Raw genomic sequence first — 26231 nt, 5'->3', positions numbered from 1 at the left:
ATAAAAAGATCCCCTAATTTGTGGAAAAAGATTCACATGCTTAGAATGGATCAATATACACAGTTGATATCCTTTCTTTATGAAAAAAGATAAGTCCATACTAGTTTGATTAGAACTAAAACTCATATTAATCAACATTAGATATCCATTCATTCTACATGGGTCCAATGTATAAACTAGGTTATTTAAGGCAATTACATAGGACCTTTGCTATAGACTACAATACTTGCCAAAAATTACGAGGGAAGAGATTTATGGAGTTAGATAAAAACTATTAACTTTTTTGAGAACTCCAAACAATATTCTTGAGTGTTGTTTTGAACCAAATTTCATGCACTTTTGAAAATTTGTTTTTTGAAGAAAATGAATCTTCAAGTGAAACTTTTACCAAATATTTTACTCTACTATCTTACAATCTTGGTAAAGTCGCATCCAATCTTGGTATCATAAGCACATGTATTTCAAAGATAATGAAATTGGACATCAAATTTCATTCCTCCCTTTGTTAGTCATGGTTGGCTTTTATTCATCACCTTTAACACTAGGAAACACACACAAAGAGGAATACAAGAACTCACCTTTTTTAGAAAACAAGGTATTAGTGAGAATGCCATAAAATACATAAATGGAAAAGTGTTGACATGCCATTAATGTTAATGCCATAAAATACATTAATGACAAAGTGTTGGCATGCCATATCCTATTTGAAACTAAATAACTTTAGCCTAGAGAATAACGTGGTTAAAGTTATAAAACACAAGGTACTAAACGAGCCATAGAATGGCCAACTATTGGCGAGTCATATCTTAATTTTTCAAGCAAAAACTTAATATTTAAAGCTATAACATACAGTAACTAAATATTGTCGAAAATGCCATAAAATGCATTACATTGAAATGCTTATGTTTTTAAGGGAAGTATGTACATTTTTAAAGGAATTAGCTACTCTTAAAGTACTAATATGGGTTTGCAGGGCAAACGTATATACAATAAGCTAGTTTTATATTAATTTCTTCATATATCTTTCTATTTATCCAATACGCAAAAAAAATCATTTTCAAATAAAAAGGTTTTTTTTTTTCAAAGGGAAAAGAAATTGAAACTGATGCATTGTGACTTTAAGATCTTTTAAGTTTGTTTGCCATTCATTCCAACCTCTTTTATATTCACTTTATGGTTATTATGTAGGCATGTTTACCAAATAACATAATCTGAAACAAAAGAGATTCGAACCCTCGACAACATGCTTCCTAGCCACATGTTTTAATTCCCTAGGGAGAGGAGAGAAAATGAAATGAATTGAGGATAAAAACGTGTCCTTTAGCATGCCTGACATTGTCGTTAGGTGATCTAAATGAATTGCCCATCTTGCCTTAACATACCAAGCTAGACAATTTGGCAAGGTGATAAACCAAGGCAAAGCAATTTCATCAAGAGGTGTGCCAACTTATATGACTTTAATAGTAAATAGCAAGAATGACATCATTTTAGCTAGGCCATCAAAATCAATGATTTAACCATCAAATAAAATCTATCATGGATCTAGTTAAGGTGCCATCCAATCTCATAGAAAAAAGATTATTCCAATAACACCAGTGATTTGCTTAGAATGTGCGAAAGCTAGTGATAGCACGTAAAATTATTATGTAAGTTTGAGTCTTGCATCTAGAGAAAATGGAGTTGAACCCTTCTTGCCCCAATCTTTTTGAATAAAACTACCAAATGGCTAACATCCTATTTATCGTACTATTCATTGTACTATCTTAATCTTTAGCATGTAGCCACCGTTGTGGCAAATTATAAGACTAGCGTTAAGACCTATGGCTTTTTTTCAAGATTAGCCTATTTTCATTTCTATTTGATTTGTTGTTTTTGCAAATAAAAATCTTTACCTCTCATTGGATATTTCGAACTATTGAGTAGCCATTTGAACATTGCAATTCAAGTTCTTTTTAGGATTCTAATAGCCGATTAGAGTCTATTGTATATTGAACTACAAGAGTCCCTAAGGTTCATTGATAATGATATTTTACATACTATAGGGGTGTATGACACAATTGTTAATGAAATTTTAACAACTGGAGTCTAAATTCTTCATAGAATCCTTATGACATATTTTGATGATGATATAAAAGGTCTAGTCCTTTTGTTAAAAATGTTGGTTTCACTTTAATCCATATACTAAAGGCATAACCATCAACATTGGCTTACCACATACATCATTCTCAAATGCTAAGTGCATGGATGCAAATTCATGTTAGCGATGTCAACTCTAATGTGCACACTATTCTAATATCTATGTACTTTCTTGTATCCAAATCTTCTTAATTTAAATTCTTTTTGGTTTTTATGCTTGCCTTTTTATACTAGATTTGCTTGACTCTTCTTCCATGCAATTTGTGTGATAGTTAAATAATTTATGGATATTGAAGATCTTAAAACACCAAATATAGCACATTGATAACAAAGACAAATGAGGAAGAGAACGATGCTAGGATAAAATACTTACAAAGAAAAATTAGATTATTACATATACAAAAATGGATCATAACCATGCTACTTGCATGGCATGATAGAGAGTTATTGCAACACTCTTAAAAATCAAAATCAAAATGGAATATTTCTCTCTAATTCAACCTTTCGAAAGGCTATTGTTGTACTAGTTTATAAGCTTAAGTCAAAAGTATAGACGAAATATCCAACTATTCAAATGTTAACATGTCAATTAGCCCTTGTGACTTCTTTGTTCAAAGTTGAACTTAAGAAATAGTACAATTAGCTCCCAAACCAACATCCCACATACCACAATGGTAACAAATCTTGAAGAGAAACTCACAAAAATACTCATAAATTGCTTCCAGATATTTGGTTCTTTAATTGTCACTATTATGATCTTTTGTACAATGTTAAGACAATTAGACCTCATGGATGTCAACGTACAGTGCATACAAGAGGTCATGACACAACAAATTTGTTCATTTTACATGTTCAAGATCTAAACATTTTACAATGTAAGGTACCCATGAAAACATGTAACCAAAATATGGAAGTAGAGATATGTACATACGCAAACTCTACATATAGTACATACAAGAAAACTACATATCAATATCTAGAAGTATATACATGTGAAGTAGCACCATATACAATGCACTTGTATCTATGCATATATTTACAAATTTACAAACTAAAAGAAAACCTGCACATGCACACTATCTACATGTATTACATACAAGCGAACACATTCTACACAAAAACATTCAAGAAGTGTGACCTTGGCAATATGGAAATCACGAGTAAGGAGAGTACACCGAAGCCAATTGACAATGTGTAATCCTCCATGGCTCAAGCTAGCTGAAAGGTGCTCCTTAAGAGCATCACAAGAAGACTTGGGAGGCATTGTAGATTGCATCATCATCAATAATTAATTTTCAATAAGCACTTTGAAATAAAGATGTGTAGGTATTACATGAGACATTCCCACATTTAGTTTGTATACAGATACACAAAACATTTACCTATTGAAATACAAATGCATATTTGATAACATTTACATACATGGAGATAAATAAATATTTTTATATAGACGAGTGTGCTATTTATTTCTTGTTTCATCGTCAATGATAAGACAATAGCCTTTCAAAGCTTCATATAGTCTCTCACAACTTTGAAGCACCTACGGAGTACCCATGAAGGAAGGGATCGATAGAATAAGGACAACTCAAGGTTTGCATACTTTCAAAATGGAAGGACTTAACGTTTTTGCTGGCCGTTTCGTTCCACAACTCAAGGTTTGGATAATTTCAAATTTGAAGGCCTTACGTCTTTACTAGCTAGTTCATTCCACATCCCAATGAGTGAGAGAGAGAGAGAGAGAGAGATCATAAAGGCCATCAAAGCAAAGGGTGATAGCTTGACCTACAATTCCAAAATTCAACCTCATGCCTCCAATCTGACGGAAACCTACCCATAGATTTTTGCTCAAAATTCCTATCAAACCTCGGACTAGCAACCTGAATATTGGTTACATCAAAGAGGTTGTGTAAAAGAGAAGCTTTGGGTTTATTAGGAAATTTGCATATTGTCCACATGCATCCCTCCCTATGCTATTGAAAGTGTTCATCTTGGACACCTAGATGGGCGCTAGTAGCATTGGTCATAGTGATTATGAAGTGACTTGGTGCAAATTGTGCTACTGGCGCCCATCTAGGTGTCCAAAGATGCAATAGAAAGCATGACTCTTGGTACTTCCAAAGCAAAGAGAACCAACCTTTTAGCCCATGTGTTTATTAGAAATAGAACGTTGAGCTATTGCACCTGCATTCATCCCTGTAAATAAATTTCTTCTTTAGTGGTGACACTCTTGATGCAGGTTTTTGGTGCTTCAATCAACTAGGTAGGGGTCTTGATGCAGGAAATCAAGTGTTGAAATACCTTTTAGCCCATGTGTTTATTAGAAATAGAACATTGAGATATTGCACCTGCATGCATCCCTGTAAATAAATTTCTTCTTTAGTAGTGACACTCTTGAGAGATTGATGCATTCAACAATAAATAGATGTGCAAATAAATGACAAAAACCAAAGAGCTGTTTGCAACATTGCAGCAAATACTACACTCATGCTGCAGGTTTTTGAGTGCTTCAATCAGAGCTAGGTAGGGGTCTTGATGCATGAAATCAAGTGTTGAAATACCTTAATTGATAATTGAATAACTTACGAAATAAAGCTATGTTTTTGGTATATCCGGCCACTATGTAACCTATTCCCTTCTGCAATCATATTCATGATTGCCCCTTCTTTATCTGTCCCTGCTGAAATCATAATCATAATGCCACTTTTCTATGATCTATTTCACCTTTCTCTTCACAGCTTGACAGAAGGATAAATCCTACCCAAAGTCAAATGCCATAACCAGCCAAAAGATCATAATACACATTGCACAATCTGCAACGTCACAATATTTAATTTTCATGGAAAGGCTTGGTTCCCAAAATATCATAATGGGCTGTCAAGTGTTTTAATATCACAGAAAGGCTTGGTTCTTAATTGCATGTCAAAATGAGCCAACATCTCAAGGCTGTGTAGTTTGAGAAAACACTGTTCACATAACCTAGATGAGCTGCCATCAAGCACAAACTTCTTGATTATTCTCGAAAGAAAGAGTCATCAAGGATTTGCAGCTTTTTGTCGCTTACAACATTATAGAAACACCGCGACAAAGATCCATAAGACACTCCTTGATGCAAACTTTATGGAGAAACAGACAATTGAATAGGGAAAATCACATTGCAACTATAGCCAGTGTAGACAAAGAACTATTATATTCCCCAACAGAGGCAAACCCTGCTAGCCCTGCTGTGACTTCCAAAAGCTTACAAACCTCACAAGAATGTTGTTTACTGCTATCAGAACTCTTGAGGGGACTAAATACCCTAACAAAAATGAAGGCTAGATGCTATTTCTCAGCTTTTCAGCATTGGTCAAATGCTCAATCTGGCCATGACTTGTTCATCTACCTTTTAATGCTTCTTGGCAGTAGAGGAAGTTTCAAGTCTGAAGCACTGGGTAAAGAAACAACCCTTACACCGTATTACATGCAACCAGACCATGAATACATGCAGCTTTTGGTAGAATTTCCAAATTTCTGCAGATGAAGAGGGAAGGGCTTATTTCAGCCAAAAGTTCCGGGTTACTCATACACTTACATACAATACAGTCAGCCAATGTACTAGATTGCATTTGAATATAAACATCTGGCAAAGTGGGAAAACTGTAAACAGAAAGGACTGTAAAATCAGCTGTCATTCCAATCATGGTGGAGATGTGAGATGCTAGCTTTTTCTCATCATGCCAGTCGCTAGGAACGTTTCCCAAATAAAGCATTTGGCTAGGAACCCAAGAAATCCCTTTCAGCCTGTTACCAATAGCCTTTCGAAGCTCAGCATCTTGTCTCATCAGATGAAAACTCCTTGCAGCAAACAATTGTTTACCATTAATGCTGAAGGCAGATGGATTTGCATGATATGTATCAAGGAAAATAGCTGCAACAGCTTCACAAGAAAATATGACAAATGCATGGTCTCCATAAGCATTAACTCCACGAGGAATCTTTGCTCTTATTGGTCTAAACTGGAAGCCTTTTAGCATGTCACTGACACATCTAAAGATAGCATCCTCAATTTCTACACAACCATGCGGTATGCCTGCAATGAAAATCTGGTCTGGTGGTGTAGCCTTACTTCGTCTCATACCTTGGAATCTCTCTTCTGTTAAAGGCATAATGAATTAGAACAACAATTTGCAAGACCATACTAGTTGCTTGGCATATGAAAACACTTACAGTGATGGTGCAAAACCTTAGGCAACCTTCATGACAAATGCAATCAGTTAAAGGTTAAAAACAAAGACACAAGAACATATAACATGCTCAAGTGGCATACGATGTTTTAGTATGCATGCCTTGGTAAGTTCTGTGCTTTCCAAACTCAGCTGACGTTTTGCTTGCCATCCATAAGTTGTCAATGTGTGACATGCAATGACCTGAAACACGTCATTAAAGACCCTGTGATTCAAAACCACATGAACAGACATTCTTGAAAGCACTAAACAAGACGTGATACTAAATGCATAAGGATCTGGAAATTTAATACACAACCAGATGCAAATGAAGGGAGCAAAGAAGTATAAGGGCACTAACAATTTTTAAAACGAAATGTTTGTACCTGAGTTCCCCCAAAATCCAGGTGGCAGATCTTGAAAGTCTTTTGACTGGGTTTGGTCTGCACACAACAACAGATGTTAGAAGCAGAGAACAAAAGGTGTTCAAGGGCACTTTTAGCAGAAAGAGCTGGGACCAGTGATAGTGAAGCTAAATGTCAATCTCATTAAAGAAAATCCAACTCCTGGTTCCTTTGCACCCCTACTATGACCAGTGATAGTGAAGCTAAATGTCAATCTCATTAAAGAAAATCCCACTCCTGGTTCCTTTGCACCCCTACTATGACCTTTGAAAAAATGATGGCTTTCGTAGGGTTTTGGCAGAAAAGACTTCTGAACATCTTCCATGTTTCTCACAACACCTTTACCAAATAACTAATGAAGGTACCCACTGTCTATCATAGTGGCTGCCTTACTGGTCCAACCTTCTTCATCCCGCTCTCCCTCATGTAGAGGGGCTCAATAGGTGATGAGTAAGTTGCCTGGGTTGGCCTGCACTGTTTAGGGCTTTGCAGACAAGAAAACAAGCAGACATTTATGGATTAGCAGCTGTTTTCAACCCAAAAAAGGCTCCAAACCATATGAGCACGGGCAATTTTTGTTTATTATTTCAAGTGGAAGATTCTTTTATTGGTTACATGAAGAGTCGGATGGCAGTAGAAAGACAAGCCAAATGAGCAAAGGAAGCAAAATGATTGTATTTGGGATGTTAATTGCACACATGAGGTGAGATAAGACTCCAGGATTGCAGTTGGCAGAGCCATGCAATGATACCGTGAGTCACCTGAGAGCAAGGGTCTTGAGGCCCATATTAATGAAAATGATTGTTAGCCATTCTCATACAATCTGAGCTGCTTCAAGATCCCTCTCATGATGTGCATCTCAATGACCTGATGGCACACCACTATCCAAATGTAACATATAAACATAATCTCCCTTCTAGGACATCATTGCCAGGTCCAGATTGCTATTTTAAAATCACGGATACATGGACCCAAAGGTAAAGCTGCCAAAAATGCCCACATATGCAGGCACTACTAACATACAACCAAGGTCATTGGGAATAACAAACCCAAACACAAAAGGTGGAAATGTTGGGAATAAAGGGCCATCGTGCCTTTTATATGTGCACGGTGTGAACACACCCTTAGCACATTTGTACTTTCATATATATCTATCTAAAACCTAAAGAGATACACTAGTCTTTTGTACCGAACATCAAAGGTGTCATGCTCACTCTCCTTTCAACTGCTCTCTACTCTTTGTGTGTGTTATTTGTTGCGTTCACTCTTAGCTCAGTCAGGCTTCGTCAAACTAGTATCAAAGCTCATAGGTTGTGCACGCTTTCCGAAGTCAGTAACAGTCATCAGGCTGAGTTATAGACGAGTAGGAGCTTCAAGCACCAGTCGTCAGTATTTGGTAGGTGCAGGAAAGGTAGTCGGACTAGAGGGCGGTGTTGCAGGTGTTGCACGAATTGCACACAGGCTCGACGGGTAGCAGGCCTAGGTGACACGCTGCAGGTGACCAGGCCCAGGCGACACGCAACCGATCTCAACGTGGACGTGACAGACAGGACGTGACGACCGTGTAGACATGACCAACGTGAGTAACGGGTGACGGCTTCGCGGACAGTTGACAGGCGACGGTGTCAACTGGGCAACAGGCCAACAGACGGGTGCGTGGCGACCTGCGTGATGGGCCTATGGATGGATGCGTGGCGACCTGCGTGACGGGCCGGCAGACGAGTGTGCGACGGCGGGTCAACAAGGCAATGTCTACTCACTTGAGTGAGTTAAGCTCCATTTTCAGCCAGTTGGTTGCCTTGAAATTTTTGATTGATGAAGAGTTTAAGGCTACGTTCTTGCTTTGCAATCTTTCAGAGAGTTGCGATACATTTAGGAGTGCTATGAGCAATTCCGATGCGATGCTTTTGTATGCTGATGTAAAGAGTGCTCTACTCATGGAAGAAATGAATCGACGGAACATTGCATCTAGTAAGTCTTCCAGTGCTTTGCATACTAGAGGCAGATCACAACAGAAAGGCAAATCTGATAGCAAGGGACGCAGTAAATCACGTGGCAAAGATGTTGAATGCCTTCATTGTGGCAAGAAGGGTCACTTTAAACGTGACTACTATAAATGGAAGAAAGAGAAAGGAAAGGGCAAGAAGACAGATGATAGCAAGAAAGAGAAGAAAGAGAGTCAGCCTAAGAAGAGCAATGTCAAGATTGAAGAGGTAAATGTAGTCACTCATGACAGTGACAGTGGGAATGATGTGCTCTTTGTCTCTTCACATCTTGGTGCACATGCTTTACTTGCAGATACAGATGATGACATGCATACCTGGATTCTCGATTCAGGTGCTTCCTTTCATGTCACCCCTCATCGTGAGTGATTTTCTGACTATAGAGGGGGTCGACATGGTGTTATCCATCCTGGGGACAACTATGCATGTGACGTTGCAGGTATTGGCAGTGTGCAATTGCAATTTCAGCATGGTTCTGTCTTCACACTTCAACATGTACGGCATATACCTCAGCTCAAGAAAAGCTTGATTAGCACAGGGCAGCTAGATGACCATGGATTTCATACCACCTTTGGTGATGGGAAATGGAAGATCTGTAAGGGATCTAGAGTGTGTAAAAGTGATACCATGTATCCTCTCCATGTATCTAGTGCGCGTGACCATGTTGTTGCCGTGACCGAGCAGCCAAGTGTTTCTTTGTGGCATGGCCGGTTGGGACACATGAGTCAAATTGGAATAAAAGTGCTTTCTCATTTAGGCTACTTGCCTTGTCTTCATTATGCTGATTTTGAGCATTGTGATCATTGTGTTTATGGTAAACATGCACAGACGTCTCATAAGAAGTCTTTTTCGCTGAAATCTTCTCCTCTAAAGTTAGTACATTCCGATGTATGTTAGATGCCAGGATTATCTTTAGGGGAAAAGAAATACTTTGTCACCTTTGTCGATTATGCTACACGGAAGATATGGGTTTACCCTATTCGTAGCAAGGACGAAGTGCTTGTCAAGTTTCAAAAATTTTTGGCTGGTTGAGAATCAGACTTATAAGACACTTAAGTCTCTTCACTGTGACAATGGTGGGGAATATGTGTCCAAGGCCTTTTAGGCATTTTGTGACAGCAAAGGGATAAAGAGGGAGCTCACTGCCCCTCATAATCCACCCCAAAATGGAGTTGCAGAGCATATGAATCGAACCATACAAGATAAGGTCCATACAATGTTGTCATATACTGCTCTACCTAATAGTTTTTGGGCAAAGACTGTTATGACAGCCGTACACTTGATTAATTGGTAATCAAACAGGTCTTGGGGAGGGGGGGGGGGGGGAAGGGGGAGTCCCCCAATAAGTGTGGTCCAGCAAGCCACCTTCGTACGCACACTTAAAAGTGTTTGCCTGTGAAGCATTTGTGCACATACGTAAGGAAGAACATGGCAAACTTGAGCCAAGATCCTGTAAATGTATTTTCCTAGGATATGGTGATGAAGGTAAAATGGGATATAGATTATGGGATCCCGAGAAAAGAAAAGTAGTATGCAGCAATGATGTTATCTTCCAGGAAGATTGCATGCACAAACAGCCCGAAAGAACAAAGGAAGTCCATAGGGTTGTATTCCGGGAAGATATATCTTTAGGACAGTAAAATTTGCTCGCTGTACAACAGCAAATACTTGCTGTAAATGAACCTGAAAATGCAGAAAATAATGCTGGAAATGATCAGCCAGCCATTGCCCATAGTGATGAGCCACTGGATGTGCGGGAACAACCAAGACAGCAAGCTGTTGATGCTGATTTGCAGGCTGAAATGCCAAGACAGCAACCTGAAAATGAAAATTTGCAGGCTCAACAACCAACAAACAATGATCATTGGGTTAGGAGATCATCTAGAGCTACTAGACAACCTCATAGATTTGTTCCTCGTGCAAACAATGTGGTTGATTATGTCATGTTGACAGACTATGGTGAATCGTCTTGCTTTAAGGAAGCAATGGATAGACAGGACAGCAAGAAATGGTATAAAGCCATGTTGTCAGAGATGGAATCTCTTAAGAAAAATGGCACTTGGGACTTGGTGCAGTTGCCTAAAGGGCAAAAAACCCTTTCATGCAAATGGGTTTACAAGATGAAGGTTACTTCTGGTTCCTTGCTAATGTACAAAGCAAGATTGGTTGTGAAGGGGTACAAGCAGGAACATGGAGTTGACTTTGATGAGATCTCTCCTGTAGTCAAGATGACTACATTGAGAACCATTTTGGGCTTGGTTGCAATTAAAGATATGGAGCTCATACAGATGGATGTAAAGATTGCATTCTTACATGGTGATCCGCATGAAGACATATATATGCAATAGCCTGAAGGGTTTGTGGCAAAAGGGAAAGAGAAGATGGTATGTAAACTCAAAAGGAGTTTGTATGGGCTGAAACAAGCACCAAGAGAATGGTATAATAAGTTTGATACATTTATGTAGTCTCAAGGTTTCCATAGAAGTCAAGTGGATCACTGCTTGTACACCAAGAAGGCAGCAGATCGCAACCTGATTATCTTGGTTTTGTATGTTGATGACATGTTGATTGCTGGCAGGGATACTCATGCCTTGGACTCACTAAAGCAAAGTCTTCATGGCAGCTTTGGCATGAAGGATCTTGGTGACGCAAATCGCATTCTTGGCATGCAAATACTCAGAGAGGTCAAACGGATTACTCTATCTATCTCAGCACGAGTATATCTCCAAGGTTTTGCAGCATTTCAATATGGAGGGGGGGAAAAATTTTGGAGTTCCATTGCCTCCATATGTGAAATTCAGTGCAAAGAACAGCGCTACATCTGATGATGAGAAGGCTGAAATGGCCAAGATACCATATGCTTTAGCTGTTGGCAGTTTGATGTATGCTATGGTTGCTACATGTTCTGATGTTGTCTTTGCAGTAGGAGTGGTTAATAGATATATGGAAAACCCTGGTAAAAAGCATTGGGAAGTAGTGAAAGGTATTATGAGATACCTCAAAGGCACAAAGGATTTGTGCATCTGCTTTGGAAAGACACATCTATCGTTGGCTTCATGGATGCAGACTATGCTAGTCATGCAGACTGCAGAAAGTCCACTTCTAGGTATGTGTTTACCTTCACAGGAGGAGCAGTCTCTTGGATCTCTAGGCTACAAAAGTGTGTTGTATTGTCTACTACAGAGGTAGAGTATGTGGCTGCCACTGAGGCATGCAAGGAGACTTTATGGCTTTCACGTCTGGTGGGAGAGCTTGGCATTACAGAGTTACCTGTTCTCCATTTTGATAGTCAGAGTGCTATCATGATAGCATGGAATCTCATCTTTCATGCAAAGACGAAGCACATACGGGTGAAGTATCACTTCATTAGAGATGTACTTGACAGCAAGAGCATTGAGCTTGTCAAAGTGCATAAAGATGATAATCCTGCAGATCTCACGAAGGGTCTTCCAACAAAACGGTTTGCTCATTGCCGACAAATGATGGGAGTTGGTTAGGTATATGTATTTCAGCTTTGTACATACCTAGACTTAGCTGATTCTTTTCTCCTCTTAAGACACATAGCCTTTAGGTGGGAGGTTGTTGGGAATAAAGGACCATCGTGCCTTTTATATGTGGACGGGTGTGGACACACCCTTAGCACATTTGTACTTTCATATATATCTATCTAAAACCTAGAGGTACACTAGTCTTTTGTACCGAACATCAAAGGTGTCGTGCTTACTCTCCTTTCAACTGCTCTCTACTCTGTGTGTGTGTTATCCATCGGGTCCACTCTTAGCTCAGTCAAGCTCCGACAGGAAAAGAGAGTGAAACTGCTGAAACATGTTTTGCAATAAGTACAAGATACATCCCAAGCAGACATGCACATCCAAGGGGAAGAAAGTGCAATTGTGGTCATTATTCAGTGTGGACATTTGATTATCGTACTTTCATTCATTCATTCAATACATTCATCATTGTGATTAGGTATAATTCTCTCTCTCTCTCTTTTTTTTTCCATAAATTCTCTCTCTCTCTCTCTCTCTCTCTCTCTCTCTCTCTCTCTCTCTCCAACCTTTCTTTCAGAGAAGGGTGGTAAAATCCTGATTTACAACTAATTACACTATTAAATTTTTATATAAATAAATAGTTTAAATGAAACTCAGAACTTTACCAACTTAGGGCCAGATTGCTGTCATGAGAAGAGATGAGTTGACACTAATTGGGTCCAAAACCTCAGCAGCCCTTGCAGTATTTCTTTTCACATTAATTCCAAAATTACTGGGATAGGCTGAAGCTCTGAACTTGGGAATACCAGGCCGAGAACTCAAAATCCCTCCAAGTTCCTTCCACTGAAATCTTCCCTAGGAGACCAAGCTGAGAACTTTGGAATCCCTCCAAGCTCAGTCGAATGAAATCCCCTTTAATTTCAATAAATTTAGGCTCAATCCCTTACACTTCTGGAACAAATTGCTGTTCTCTGCAACCAGCAACCCTAATTTTCAATTTCCTCTTTAATTGCACATCTTGAGGAGTCAAATTGAATCTTCTTCAGTTGTATGCAAATCAGCCCTGTTGTAGGCCACCAGATTTCAACCAATCTACTATCCACTGACTGAATTTACAGCAGCAACCTTTAAAAATCATTAAGGTATGCATGCATCTCAAGGCAGGCATGCAAACCCTAATCCCTGCTAGCCACAAACCTAGGATCAGCAAAGTCCCTACAGTAACACTTCAGGTCCAAATCTGAGGCCTCAATCCTCAATTTTCCTCACCAAATTGCACATGCATCAAACAGGGAGGAGAGAGAAGAAGTAGCAAAGAGAAATCTCTAATTTGCTCACTAGCAGTGATTTCCAGCTCAGAATGATTAGTCACCTGCATCATATTATGCTCAAGAACTGGCTGCCTACCCAAATTGATGCATTAAATGCTGTTGCCAGCTCCAAATATGTTTCTATGCCAGTTGCTAGTGCTTTGTACTACCTTAGATCAGGTCATCTACTGTAAATTATGGTTTCCATGCTGTCTAATGATCTAGATTGTGCATCAGCTGCTGCCTATTGCCTCCAAACTGATTGCTACAGCCCTAGAACTCCCCAAAATGGCATAGCCCAGCCTTGCATGGTATTGTTCACAACTACATCCCATGTGGCAAACCGGCCCATGCAAAACTCAGCCCTAGACTAAATTCATGGTCTTTAATAATTTAATAAATTGAAAAATATGTGGTTTGCCCTAATTTAGATCACTACCTAGCCTCAATTAAAATCTCTAAGATCTATGAACCTAAAAGTGTTGAAACTTTCACAAACCTTAGTCCAAGACATTCAATGCTTTAATTCTCTAACCCACTTGATACCAAGAGTCGTTCCCCAGGGCATATTCAATGTCTTTGACTAGGATCTATCACTAGGCACCCACTAGCATCTATCCAAAACAACTTCTGCCAATGTCCTCCATTGCCCAAGCTAGGGTTTAACTATCATGGTGACTCACATTGAACGTAATCTCAAATGTGCATCACACATTTGCACAACTTAATTATCCCAAGAGTATTAAGTTGAAAATCCACAATCCCAAGACAAATCTCGCCCTTGAAATATTGCCCTCGATTGCCTTGCAGTGCACTGGAATGTTGATCCTTGAGCTAGAAATATTGTGTTAGCGCATAGTACCTTGAATGAACCCAGGGTACATCCAAGATCCCTACATATCAAGCTATTCCATCACTAGGGAAGTGAAGGTGCTACCTTCCCCTTGAGCATCAGGTAATACTCTAGATTCTCTAACTCTAATGAGCCTGAATAAGCCCAATCCAATGTTAGCTCTAATTAAAATACATCGATGTAAGCTTGCAATACCTGCTTTGTCAAATCACCATCCTCCATGCATTCATATCTATGTGCTTGGAAAATTTACCTCTAACCCTCCTTTCCCTAGAGCCCATACTAAGTTCTATGCCTTTTTGCCTTAGGATCAGCCAGATCCCTAGAATTTTGACATTTATGCCTAACAGGTCAATCCTTTGCGTTATGCCCTTCCTATTCACCTACAAAGCATTTATTTGCAACAAACTGTTCATTGTATATACAACCACTTTTCCAAGATTTGAATGACCCATCCTCTTGTTTTAGCATCGGATGATGCATTTGCATGCTCCTCAAAATTTGTTGCCTTTTCTTCTAAATTGCACTTGTCATTCTCAAAGCCACTACATTTTCCAAATAGCAAAGCATTTGCTATACATTTTGTCTCTATCAGCTGAAACATGCTAATTACACTTGTTTTATGCAAGAAAGTTGAATTTTCTTGAGAAACCGCAATAGTACTTCTCAAATTTCTCAAAAAAGGGCATGGATCTCTATGGAGTGACCGGAAACAATGCATCCCAAAAATTCTTTTTGTACTCTTCCAAACTAGGAGACAGTGAAGCATCCAACTTGTGCCAAGCAGTCAAAACTAGGAGACAGTGAAGCATCCAACTTGTGCCAAGCAGTCAAAACATCCACTTGAAAAGTGCTAATCCATCAAGCTGAAGCAAACACTGCTTAAATTGAACACAAGTGGATGGTGCTCTACCTCGCATTTACATAGAAGTCCACCACAACAAAGTATTTACTTAAAGGAAAGTGATGGCCTTTCACATATTTGATGGTTCAGCGAAATCACCCCCAAAGTAGGCTGCATCAAATTGTTGATATAAAAGTCAAAGATTTTAGCTTATCCCAAGTGCCACCGATAGTGTCAAGCCTTGAAGTCCTTTGCTTTGCCCTTAATGTTAAGTTGTCAAAAACAAAAAGCTGCAAAAGTGGTGCATTTGTTGCTGTACCACCTTGACTAGCATTGAACATAACATTCTCAATCAATCGGAATCAAACATACTCAAAGCCTAGATGCATCACCAAACATTGCTATGTCAACACTAGTAACCACGCTCTTGGCCCACAATCCAAAAATTCCTAAATTTGATTGAAAAATATTATTCATTCATTCTTCAAATTCCACCTTAGGCCCCTATCCAACAGAAATTTGTGCAAATTTGGGGATTATCATAAAAATTAACCAATTTGGCTTTGATTTGAAGAAAAATTTGAGGCTTCACATGATTTCTTAGGAATTCTTCACGGGATAGAATATCATTGTGCACCGATTAATTCTTGCATTACCTTTCATTCTCTATCAATTAATCGTGCAATTACTCCACAATTGGGGGACCAACAAATAGGTATCAAATGAGTTAGTGTCAGAATAGTGGGCAGCAATGGAAGCGAAGAGACAATGCTGTAATAGACTACAAGAATAGAGAAGAACACTCCAAAGCATACAAGAACTCAAAAAATTAATGTATAGACAATGAAATCCATAACACGGTACTAGAGATGTACCGTACAAACCACACAAGTGAATGGCACATGTTGTGACCAGCAGTACCTCCTAACTCTCTCTCTCTCTCTAGATGGATGTAATCTGATACAAGAATGGAGGATAGGTGGAGTATATATGGGCCCTAGGGAGAGACCCGAGACAAATGAGCTAGCCCTAAATGGGCTGCCCAACTGCCCATAAAGGTGCCCAATACAAAGGCTAATAAAGAGCCTAACACTCATGTAACCTGCATTACTAGTACCCTCTCTTGGGTCATGGGTGGTCAATACAATAAAACTACAATGATGTAGAACAAGAAGGCCCTAGGAACCATCACTATGTCCAACAACAATGGACTGCTAGAAACCTATACCACCATTGTACATACAACAATGACAAGGGATGCTTGAAGAAGATGCCTAAAGTACTTGAATGCACCACCCAAAATACTCCAAGACTCCAGCTCTGGGTCATGATTCATGTCCAAAAGACATCTAAGAAGAAGCACGAAGTCGATGTTGATCATACTCAAAACTCTAATAACAGCATGTGGAAATAGCTAAATCTCTATGCCTATCTCTAATGCCCTATTGAAGCACACTACTTGTCTCCAGACTGCCGAAGTGGCCCCTACTGTGAGAATAGACTAGGAGCAAAACACCACTCATTGTATTACCTCCCATCATGGACTTGAAAGTCAAACCAGCTCTAGGATTTGAACTGCCAGACTATGTTGATGCATGCAGTAAAAAGTCTCCCTAAGGATCCATGGTATCATATGAATGTATAGTAGGCAACATGTGCTTGAATGCTACCCTCTCACAATCATATTAACTTAAGATTGCTTGGCCATGCCATAGGAGAAGTTGACTTACCTCCCTCACATGGTGACTTCTCCTTACCTCCCTCACATGGAATCACCATCCAAGTCAATCCAAGGAGTTAAGAGTGAATGGAGCAACCATTTGTCCAAGAGTTGAACAGAACAGACAATGGCACCAAAGAACACGGAGACCTTCTTTGGATCGGTTACCATCGACTATCGGTCAAGTTGATTACTATGGAGGATGAAGCATGGCATCATCTCATATGGATAGCATAGAGATAGAGCCACCAAAGCCATTGAAAAGTGGCCACCAAGAGAACTTGATGAAGCATGCCGAAAACCACCATTCTTTGAAGAAGACTCAAGTAGCACCAAAGACGAGGAATGAATCCGCAAAGCCTAGAACATGATCAAAGCAATGGATGAAGAACATGCCGCTATGAACCAATGACCAAGCATTCTCCAAGCTTGAAAAGAAAGCCTCAGAAGATCTGTTACACTTATCATGTTCCTCCTAAGTTTTGATGTGAACACTCCCTTATCTCACGAGCAATTTTTACCTTCTAGCTGGAGAAGGGTTTTTTCCTCGTGTGAACACCCATTAGTAGGTGTGGTACTTAGTACCTTGGGGATTGTACTTTCATTCATTCTCACATAGGGGATGTGACCTTCCAACACTCTCTTCTCTCTTGTTGTTCACTTGTTCACTGTGAGTGTGTGCATGCTGCTGAACCCTAACCTAATAGTGGTACAAGAGCCATGCCTCTCAGCCACTGCCATACTGCTCATGAGCTGCCAATGCTTTAGTTGCCATCAAAACTCGAACTTGGTCTACTATTGGCACACTATTCTACTCGTCAATCACCACCGTCAAACTGCAATTAATAGTCCCTTCTTGCGTGCTGATAGTTCACGCCTTTGTGCTGAGCCAACAGATCCAGCTCGTCTCACACATGTAGCTTGTCCATGGTTAGCCTAAGTCCCCCAGCAATTGATGAAACAACTCAAAGGTAGGTCAATAGTCTATTTCGCGACGTGCAACTGCCCACATTTCCAGCCTACAACCTAATCGATGCTCAAACTATACGACAGCCCTGCCCAATTCTTGCTCAACACGCTACGCTGATGCGCCTTGTCACGACAGTTTGTTTTTTGTTTGTCAGGCACCGTATGCTGTGCACATGTTCTCGTCAACAGCCCAAACTATTTTCCATTAAAATATTCTCCTGCCAAGCCTTAACCAGTATTAAACTACTTAACATTGCTCTTGTTCATGCGCAGTGCCCCTCTCAAGCTCAAAATTTGGGGACTTTACAATAGACACAAAATTACCCCAAATTTCTTCACGCATTTCAGGGCTTTTGCCTAAAAACTTCAAATCTCACCAAATTTTGGGAACTTTGTACTTGGTGCTCAGAAATTGCTCAGTCTTATGTCAAAATTTGGAGCTCTTGTGAAAATTTTCCGAATTCACTGACATAGAGGTCAAGTATACCTTCTACACCGACATTCGTAGACATTGGAGCCCTTTTACTTGCAAATTCTTCATCGATGCCATCAATTTTTCGAAAAATGTGAGTTTTTGGTATTTTCTTTGCTTTATTTTAGTGTTGCAGCTGCATTTGTACTTTGGACAGCAAGTGGTTGCCAAAAAATAAAAATTAAAAAACCCAAAAATTTAGCAAGCAATGGCAAGGTAAAATGATTTGCTCAACATGTTTGGCGACTTAGACAAATTAGATGGCACTTGTTGCTAAGTAGCTTTGGGGTTATGTATGTGATTTAGAAGTTAGGCTTGCAAGCCCTGTTATATAGAATGACATAAGTTCTTCTAGCTTATCCACAATCACCAATGGATCTTCAGCTCCAGCTCCTCTTGCAACTTTCACAACAGATTAGTTGAGATGGAACATGCGTGATGCCCACGCTCATGCTTTGATTGGACTTTCGTGTAAAAGATAGGTTATCCCATATATTTGGTCATGCACAACAACCAAGAATGCTTGGGATAAGCTTGCCTCGTTGTATCAGGTGCACAATGAGGCTCGTGTAGCCTATTTGCATAAGCAACTTAAGATGGAGCACATGACAAAGGGTAATTCTATGGATGCATGCATTACATGTGTCAAGAACATTATAGAGCAACTTGCTAATATTGATGAAATAATTCCCGATGTATCTTTTGTATCTACAGTCTTGGCTGGTCTACTTGGTATTTATCAACATTTTGCAACTACACTCTATTTACTTGCAAAAGGAAATGCTAATGCTTACACATTTGATGCATTGGTATCACTATTGTTGCAAGAAGAGCAATCAAGGTTGAATCGCTCTAAATATTGATAATCAAGGATTTGTAGCCAGCCATCGAAACAAAAGGAAGTCATGGTAGCCCCTAAACTCCAAAGGAAAAGGCAAAATAGCTTCTTCTATGGACTCCTCAAGCACCAAGGATGATGGTGCTAAGAAAAAGAGGTGCAATTATTACAAGAAGGGACATGTTATCAAAGAATACAAAAAGAGGATAACAAGTGAAAAGAAGAAACAATCGGACATGAATGCTGTTGAAAATTTAGCAAATACAAAGGATGCAACCGCATACTTGGACATTGGTCTTATGCCTTTGTTGTGTGTTGTTCATATGATTCTTTTTCACATGAGTATGGTTTTTCAATTATTGAAAATTGTAGCACATGGTATTTTAACAGTGGCACTTCTAAGCACATAATCTCCTTTCGTGACTTGTTTATATCATATGCAAATGTACAAAAGGGGGGATCAGTTGTATGTGCAAACAATATTTCGTATATGCAGTTTAAGGCATTGGTCGAATTCCCATTATTATAGTGGATGGGAAAACTATTATGCTTGAAAAGGTCTTGTATGTGCCAAGCATAAAGAAAAACTTGCTTTCAGTTTCAGCCATTGCATGTGCCGGTTTTGTGGTTAAATTCCACATGGATTGATGCATTGCATATGGCTGTAGTGATGGGGATGCCCTCATTGTCATTGGTACTTTATACGATGGACTCTATTAGCTTGATTTATATGAGAGGAAAGCCTTAGAGATATATTGGTGCCACCATTGTGGATGACACTGAGTTATGGCATGCTCGGTTTGATCATCTTAATTATGACAGTTTGCCACGCCTAAGAAGCAAAAATATAGCGCTTGATCTCCCTCTATTGAAAGCACCTACTCACAATGTATGTGAAAGTTCTATGCTTGGAAAAATGCATCATGCTTCGTTTCCCAAGAGTGATACTATGCATACTAATCAGAAATTACAACTTGTGCTTAGCGATGTTTGTGAACCAATGAGTGTCAAATCCATTGAAGAATACTTGTGCTTTGTTACCTTCATTTATGACATAACTCGTCATTGTTGAACATATGCTTTGAAGCACAAATCCGAAGTGCTTGTATGCTTTAAAACATTCTTGGCCTTGGCTGAAAAGGGAAATTATCCACCATCAGTGCACTACGCCTTATACACCTCAACAAAACGGTGTGACTGAAATAAAAAATCACACTGGAAATAGCACATTGTATGCTGTCATACAATAAGCTTGCACCAAAGTTTTTACTTGATGCTGTCATGTGTATAGCGTATGTGCTAAATTGCAGCCCAACTAAAGCATTGGCTGAATGTATGTCTTATGAGGCTTGGAATGGCCAGAAACTAGTGGTGTCACATATCCCTGTCTTTGTTGTTTGGCATATGCTTTGGTGCCACAACTAGGAATACATGAATTGGAAGACAAGGTGTGAAAAGCATCTTTATTGGTTATAGTGCAAAAAGTAAAGCGTACTACTTGTACCAACCCTCCACCAACAAGATTTTTGTTAGTAGAGATGTGGTATTCGCTGAACATGCTAGTCAACCCATCATGGATTGCAAAAATCAGCCCAATATGGGGCCTATGGACATGTTTGACAGTTTGTTGCCTTTATTTCAGCAAAGTGAACCTGGCTTTGGTCAACTTCAGCAGCCTATTGAGAGCTTATAGCAGTAAAATCAATACCAAACACATGCTGAACAACAGTCTACTTTTTAGCCCATTGATCAAGGAATCAATGATTATGAAGTAGCCCATGAGAGAGCTACTATTAGCTAAAACAATTCTTAGATGGCTATTAGATATATTATGGAACAACAAACAACCCGTTCCTCTTTCGGTAGAACTAGAGCAGCCACTCGCTCTGCACAAAGTAACTTGGTTGCACAAAGACTTGTATCTATTGCATGCAATGAAGAACCTATTTCTTTATATTATGCTTTACAAAACAAACATTAGATGGTAGCTATGTAATCAGAGTTGAACTCTACTGATAAAAATGACACATAGGAGTGATGTGACTTGCTTGTTGGCAAATGTGCAATAGGCACTAAAAGGTTTATAAATTAAAATACAGATTTGTTTGATCGTTACAAGGCATCTCTTGTTGCCAGAAGGGTATGGCCAATAGCATGTGATTGACTATGATGAGAGTTTGCATCCACTTTACGTATGACCACCATTCGCAGTGTCATTGCTTTGGTTGCTCATTATGATTGGCATGTGTATCAGTTGGATGTGAAGACTACTTTTTTGAATGGTGATCTTCATAAGGAGGTTTATATCACTCAGCCTCCTGGCTTTGTTTAGAAAGGGTCAAGAAGCAAAGTGTACCATTTGCATAAGGCTCTCTATGGTTTAAAACGGGGACCTATGGTATGGTATAAGAAAACACATGCATACTTGATTGCTCTTGGCTTCAGTAATTCACACACTAAAAGCACACTTTATATCCGCAAAGATGGGGATAGCCTCTTGATTCTCATTCTTTATGTGGATGACATGCCGTTGATTGGACCTCATATTTCAGCTTTAAAAGCTGAATTGCGGCATGCTTTTGATGTGATAGATCTTGGCTACTTGCACTACTATCTTGGCATATAGTTTATCGCAGTTGACGGGGGCATTATTTTGTAGCACTCTCAAAACCATTGAGCAGCTTCTTGAGCATTCCAGATGCAAGACTACAAGCCTATCTCTACTCTTACTGAGACAACCCACAGGTTTACACTTGAGGATGCAAGAGAATATTTTGATACTTCTCTTTCTCAGCAAGTTGTTGGCTGTTTATTGTATTTATGTAATACACGACTGGATATTCAATTTGTGGCCTCTTAGTTCACACCCTTTATGCATAGCCTTGGTACTACATGTTGGCAAGCAGTTGAATGTGTCTTTCATTATCTTAAAGGCACTCAAACATTGGGTCTTTTTTATTCTAAATACACTACTCTTTACTTGCATGCATTTATAGACAGTGATTGGGCTGGTTGTTTTGACACAAGGGTGTCCACTAGCAACAATTATTTCATGCTTGATGTAAGCATGGGGAAGAAGTGAGAATGACAATACTTTGAACTTAACCAACTCAATCAATTATCACCATGAAAATTAGGAGAGAGAGAGAGAGAGAGAGAGAGAGAGAGAGGAGGGTTCACACCACATTGAGAGAGGAATCCGCCCCTCCCCCTTTACAGGAATTTATTGAAACAAACTACGGCCACCGAGTGCCTGAACCATATACAAAAGGGATGATTTCCTGCAATTCTGAAAATTAGAGTTTTGAATCCTGATTTCTACAAACTTCGAGCAACAAACTGGTTTTCTTCTTCTAAAAATAGTAACCTCTTAAATTTTAGAAGTCACCAAATTTAGCTTTTGGAGAGCTTAATTATATATGTTTACTGGTTCATGGTTTGTTTTTTTTTCTATCATGAGCATCTGATTTCACTTTTTGAAACCACTCATTATATGGGCTTCTAGTCAACGTGACTATGTGAGTGTAAAAGCCTTAGTCATCTGAGCTTTCTAGTCAATCTAACTACTTGACTAAACTTTTAACTTCCCTTGGGCATCTTATCAATGATAACCCTAGCATAATTATAGGGCATTTTGGCCATTGGCCACATGTACATAGAAAGATAAACATTTAATCATATTTTGAAACACTTATATAATACAAATCGCCTTTCAAAGTACATGAGCATTAAATTAATTTAAAATCATAGAACCAATATGACTTGGTAATAATTGATATACAAAAGGTTTGTTATACTTGGTGATTCATGTATTTCTTGGCCAAGCAAGAAGCAATCTACAGTGGCCACATCTAGCTATAAAGCTGAATATAGAGCAATATTTATAGCTACATTGGCATGTGTATGGTTGAGACGTCTTTTAGTCGAGATCTTAGTGTGGAATAGCAGTCACCCACTCCTATCAACACTGATAGTCAGAATGCCATGGCAGTTGCCAGGAATCCACTTTTTCATGCTCGCACTAAGTACATTGAAGTGCATTATCATTATGCTAGAGAAAGACTCCATGCAGGGGAGATTGAATTGGTTTGTGTCTTTACACAAGACAACTTGGCAGATGTGTTTATGAAAGTTCTCTCTAAAGAGAAGTTCGGAGTCTTTCACAAGGCTCTCAGCTTGATATTAATTGGGAATCGATCTATCTATCCCCTATATATGTTCACATGATTCACTCGAGGAGGGTTTGTTACACTTATCATGTTCCTTCTAAGTTTTGGTGTGAACGCTCCCTTATCTCCTAGACACTTTTTACCTTCTAGCTAAAGAAGGGTTTTTTTTCCCATGGGAACACCCATTAGTGAGTGTGGTACTTAGTAGCTTAGGGATTGTACTTTCATTCATTCTCACATAGTAGATGTGATCTTCCAACACTCTTCTCTCATGTTGTTCACTTATTCATTGTGAGTGTGTGAATGTGCATGTGGTGCTGAACCCTAACCTAACAAGATCAAGATTAGACTATGATGAAGAAATCTCAAGCCACTTAGAAAATGTAGAACAAAGATCGGTGGCGCGCACAATGATGATAAAGAATAGAAACAGAGAAGATATCTAGGATACTCCTGGTCAACTACTCCCAAGCAATCAAAAGAAAAGATTCAAAAGCTCAATCATAGTTCAATTAAGCACATAGAAATGGAATCAATAGTTAGAATAGTATAGTGGGCAAAACATGACAGCTAACACGCACAAACCCTCTCTAAAGTATAAATTGAATTAAAGGTATAACCAACGATATAAATACACTTGCACATGCAGTAAACGAGATCATCGTGAGCAGTAGAATAGTCATGAGCTAAGATTAAGTTTTATTCTTAATTTTGGGCTTCGATGCCCCTATCATCTACAAGAAGGGATGGGAGGTCTCTCACATTCTTTGGTTGCCCATCAAACTTTAGTGAACAACCAAATTTGTTGGGTCTCCAATTCTTCATCTTTTTTAAGCTCGTCCTTGATTTTGAGAAGTTCCTCTTGCTCCTACTAATTCATTTTTGGGAAAGCAATTGTCATGAAGAGCATAAACGTGGCATGGCAAAGCATGATGGCATCATTAGAGGTGGGCATCTAGCTTAGGAAACAATTGCCCATGATCCTTCAGTCCATCACTCCCACTCTCTCTTCGTCAGTTTTCTGACACTCTCTCTCCTCCATCATCTCTCTCCTTGGCGCCAGCCTTCGTCTCCAATTGGGTGCGTTTATGGTAGCAGTGTGCTCCTCTTCAACTGGCGTCCATCCTCCATTGTTGGCGATAGCATCTTCGATGCTCCCACACCTCGCGTTTGGAGTCCACACTCTCTTGGCGTTGTTGAGAAACCCTTCACCCGTTTTTTTACGTTTTTGCATTTTGCGTTTAGGGTTTGCAGCCCCAAAAAGGGGCGCCACCCTAGACTGACTGTGTCTATTTATAGGCCACTCTCTCATTCATTCGTTACGGCTAATTCATTCAGTCCATCAGCTCTTCTCTCCAGCCTCTCCACTACCCTTACACCCCTTCAAGAGGACATTGCGGTTCATGGTTCGTGGCTGTCTTCATCATCTTCCTTGTGCTACGGAACCCTTGTTCCCTTGTATCACATTCACTCCATGATTCAAAACTTCATCATTCCATTTATCAGAGTTTCTTCCCTCTTCTCTTCTCTTCTCCATGTTTGCCGAGTTCACTCCGTGTTCCTCCCCGCAAACCCTACTATCTCGTTGACACGTCATCTTTTGACATGGTATCAGAGCTGGATCTACTCAAATAGTGGCAAAGATCCTCCATTCTAGTAAAGGCAAAGACCGGTGGCGAGTTCGGCATCCACTTCTTTTCTTCTTCCGCTGCATCAATATCTCATTTTTGAAGGTTTCAAGTGTTTTTAGCTTGCTGCGCACACCCCGGACGCGGAGGACGTCGCAGTCTCAGCTGTCCCTTGCTGTCATCTACAGTCTAACACTTGTTTCCAACCTTCCACCCACAATTTGCAACTGTTTACAGCAGAGCGACTGTTGTTAATCACTCTCCATTCAAAAAACAGTCTCTTTTTGCAGATTTCAGGTATTTCAGCTTGCTGTCCACACCCCAGACATGGAGGACATCGCGGTCCAAGCTGGCCATTGCTGTCTACAACAGTCTAGTGCATGTTTCCAGCCTATCATGCACTCTTCGAAGCTGATTTCAGCATACGGACTGTTGGTGCTGGTTTTTCCTACGTTTTTAGTCTCTCTCTCTTTCCCCTGCAGCTTGTGTTTGCTGTTTTCTCTCCTGCAGCCTGTGTTTTTAGTCTTTCTCTCTCCTCACCTGCGTTTTTCTACAGGTTGCAACCTCTTACTGTTGGGAGCATCCTCCTCCCACTAGCAGCTCACTTCGAGCCCTTTCACTATCCTCCCACCCCTTGAGCCGTACATTGCGGTTAGTGCTTCACACTGCCCTCACACCCCTTGAGCCAGACATTGAGGTTCATGGTTCGTGGTGGCTGACCTCTTCCTTCTTCAACAAGGCACACTAGTACTCATGGCTTCTTTACCAACAGATGACCACACTACTGGGTGCTCCTATTGTGGCATCATCGGACACACCACTAATGCATGCCGACTTCGACCTTTGCTCCCCACCCCCACGGAGTAAATGCGTGTCCCGCCTGGCACTTCCTGTGCCACCTCTCCTTTCTGGGCCACAAAGATCGTTCTGCATGGACTATCAGAGTACTATGCTTAAGGCAATAAGACGCATCCGATGCGCACTAAGTCCTTTCGAGCACATGGAGAATTGATTGGCGCTACAACCTCTTGGAGATTGTCGCAATGCCAACGCCAATCTTCTCTCACCTATTTTCGAGTACAATGTCTACCACAACCCGCAGTTTTGTAATCCGCTCCATCAAGAGACAATGATTGTTTGATACTATCTCCTCATCAATCCGCTCCTTCAAGAGAGAGTGATTGCTCAACTC

General features: G+C 39.8%; 1 protein-coding gene across 22 annotated transcripts in view; it reads right to left on the bottom strand.

The window, feature by feature from the left end:
- Window positions 1–3416: 3416 nt before the first annotated feature.
- The window catches only part of LOC148041158 (uncharacterized), a 76557-nt gene continuing 53742 nt past the window's right edge, over window positions 3417–26231 (bottom strand). For 5 of the 22 annotated variants that reach the window (XM_087677135.1, XM_087677137.1, XM_087677140.1 and 2 more), the window contains 3 exons: window positions 6725–6781; window positions 6462–6542; window positions 5292–6268 (listed from right to left, as the gene is read on the bottom strand). In XM_087677135.1, coding sequence (XP_087533261.1) covers window positions 5583–6268; window positions 6462–6542; window positions 6725–6781 — 824 coding nt within the window. In that variant the 3' untranslated portion in view covers window positions 5292–5582. Of the gene's footprint in view, window positions 4330–4434; window positions 4494–5290; window positions 6369–6388; window positions 6543–6724; window positions 6782–26231 lie in introns of those variants that run through there. The other 17 variants (XM_087677148.1, XM_087677146.1, XM_087677166.1 and 14 more) reach the window with 16 other exon arrangements.

Source organism: Lygodium microphyllum, chromosome 1, assembly GCF_053477565.2.
Source record: "Lygodium microphyllum isolate KBCC chromosome 1, Lygodium_microphyllum_v1.1.10, whole genome shotgun sequence".
Classification (NCBI taxonomy): domain Eukaryota; kingdom Viridiplantae; phylum Streptophyta; class Polypodiopsida; order Schizaeales; family Lygodiaceae; genus Lygodium; species Lygodium microphyllum.
This window is presented reverse-complemented; position numbering and strand designations above follow the sequence as displayed.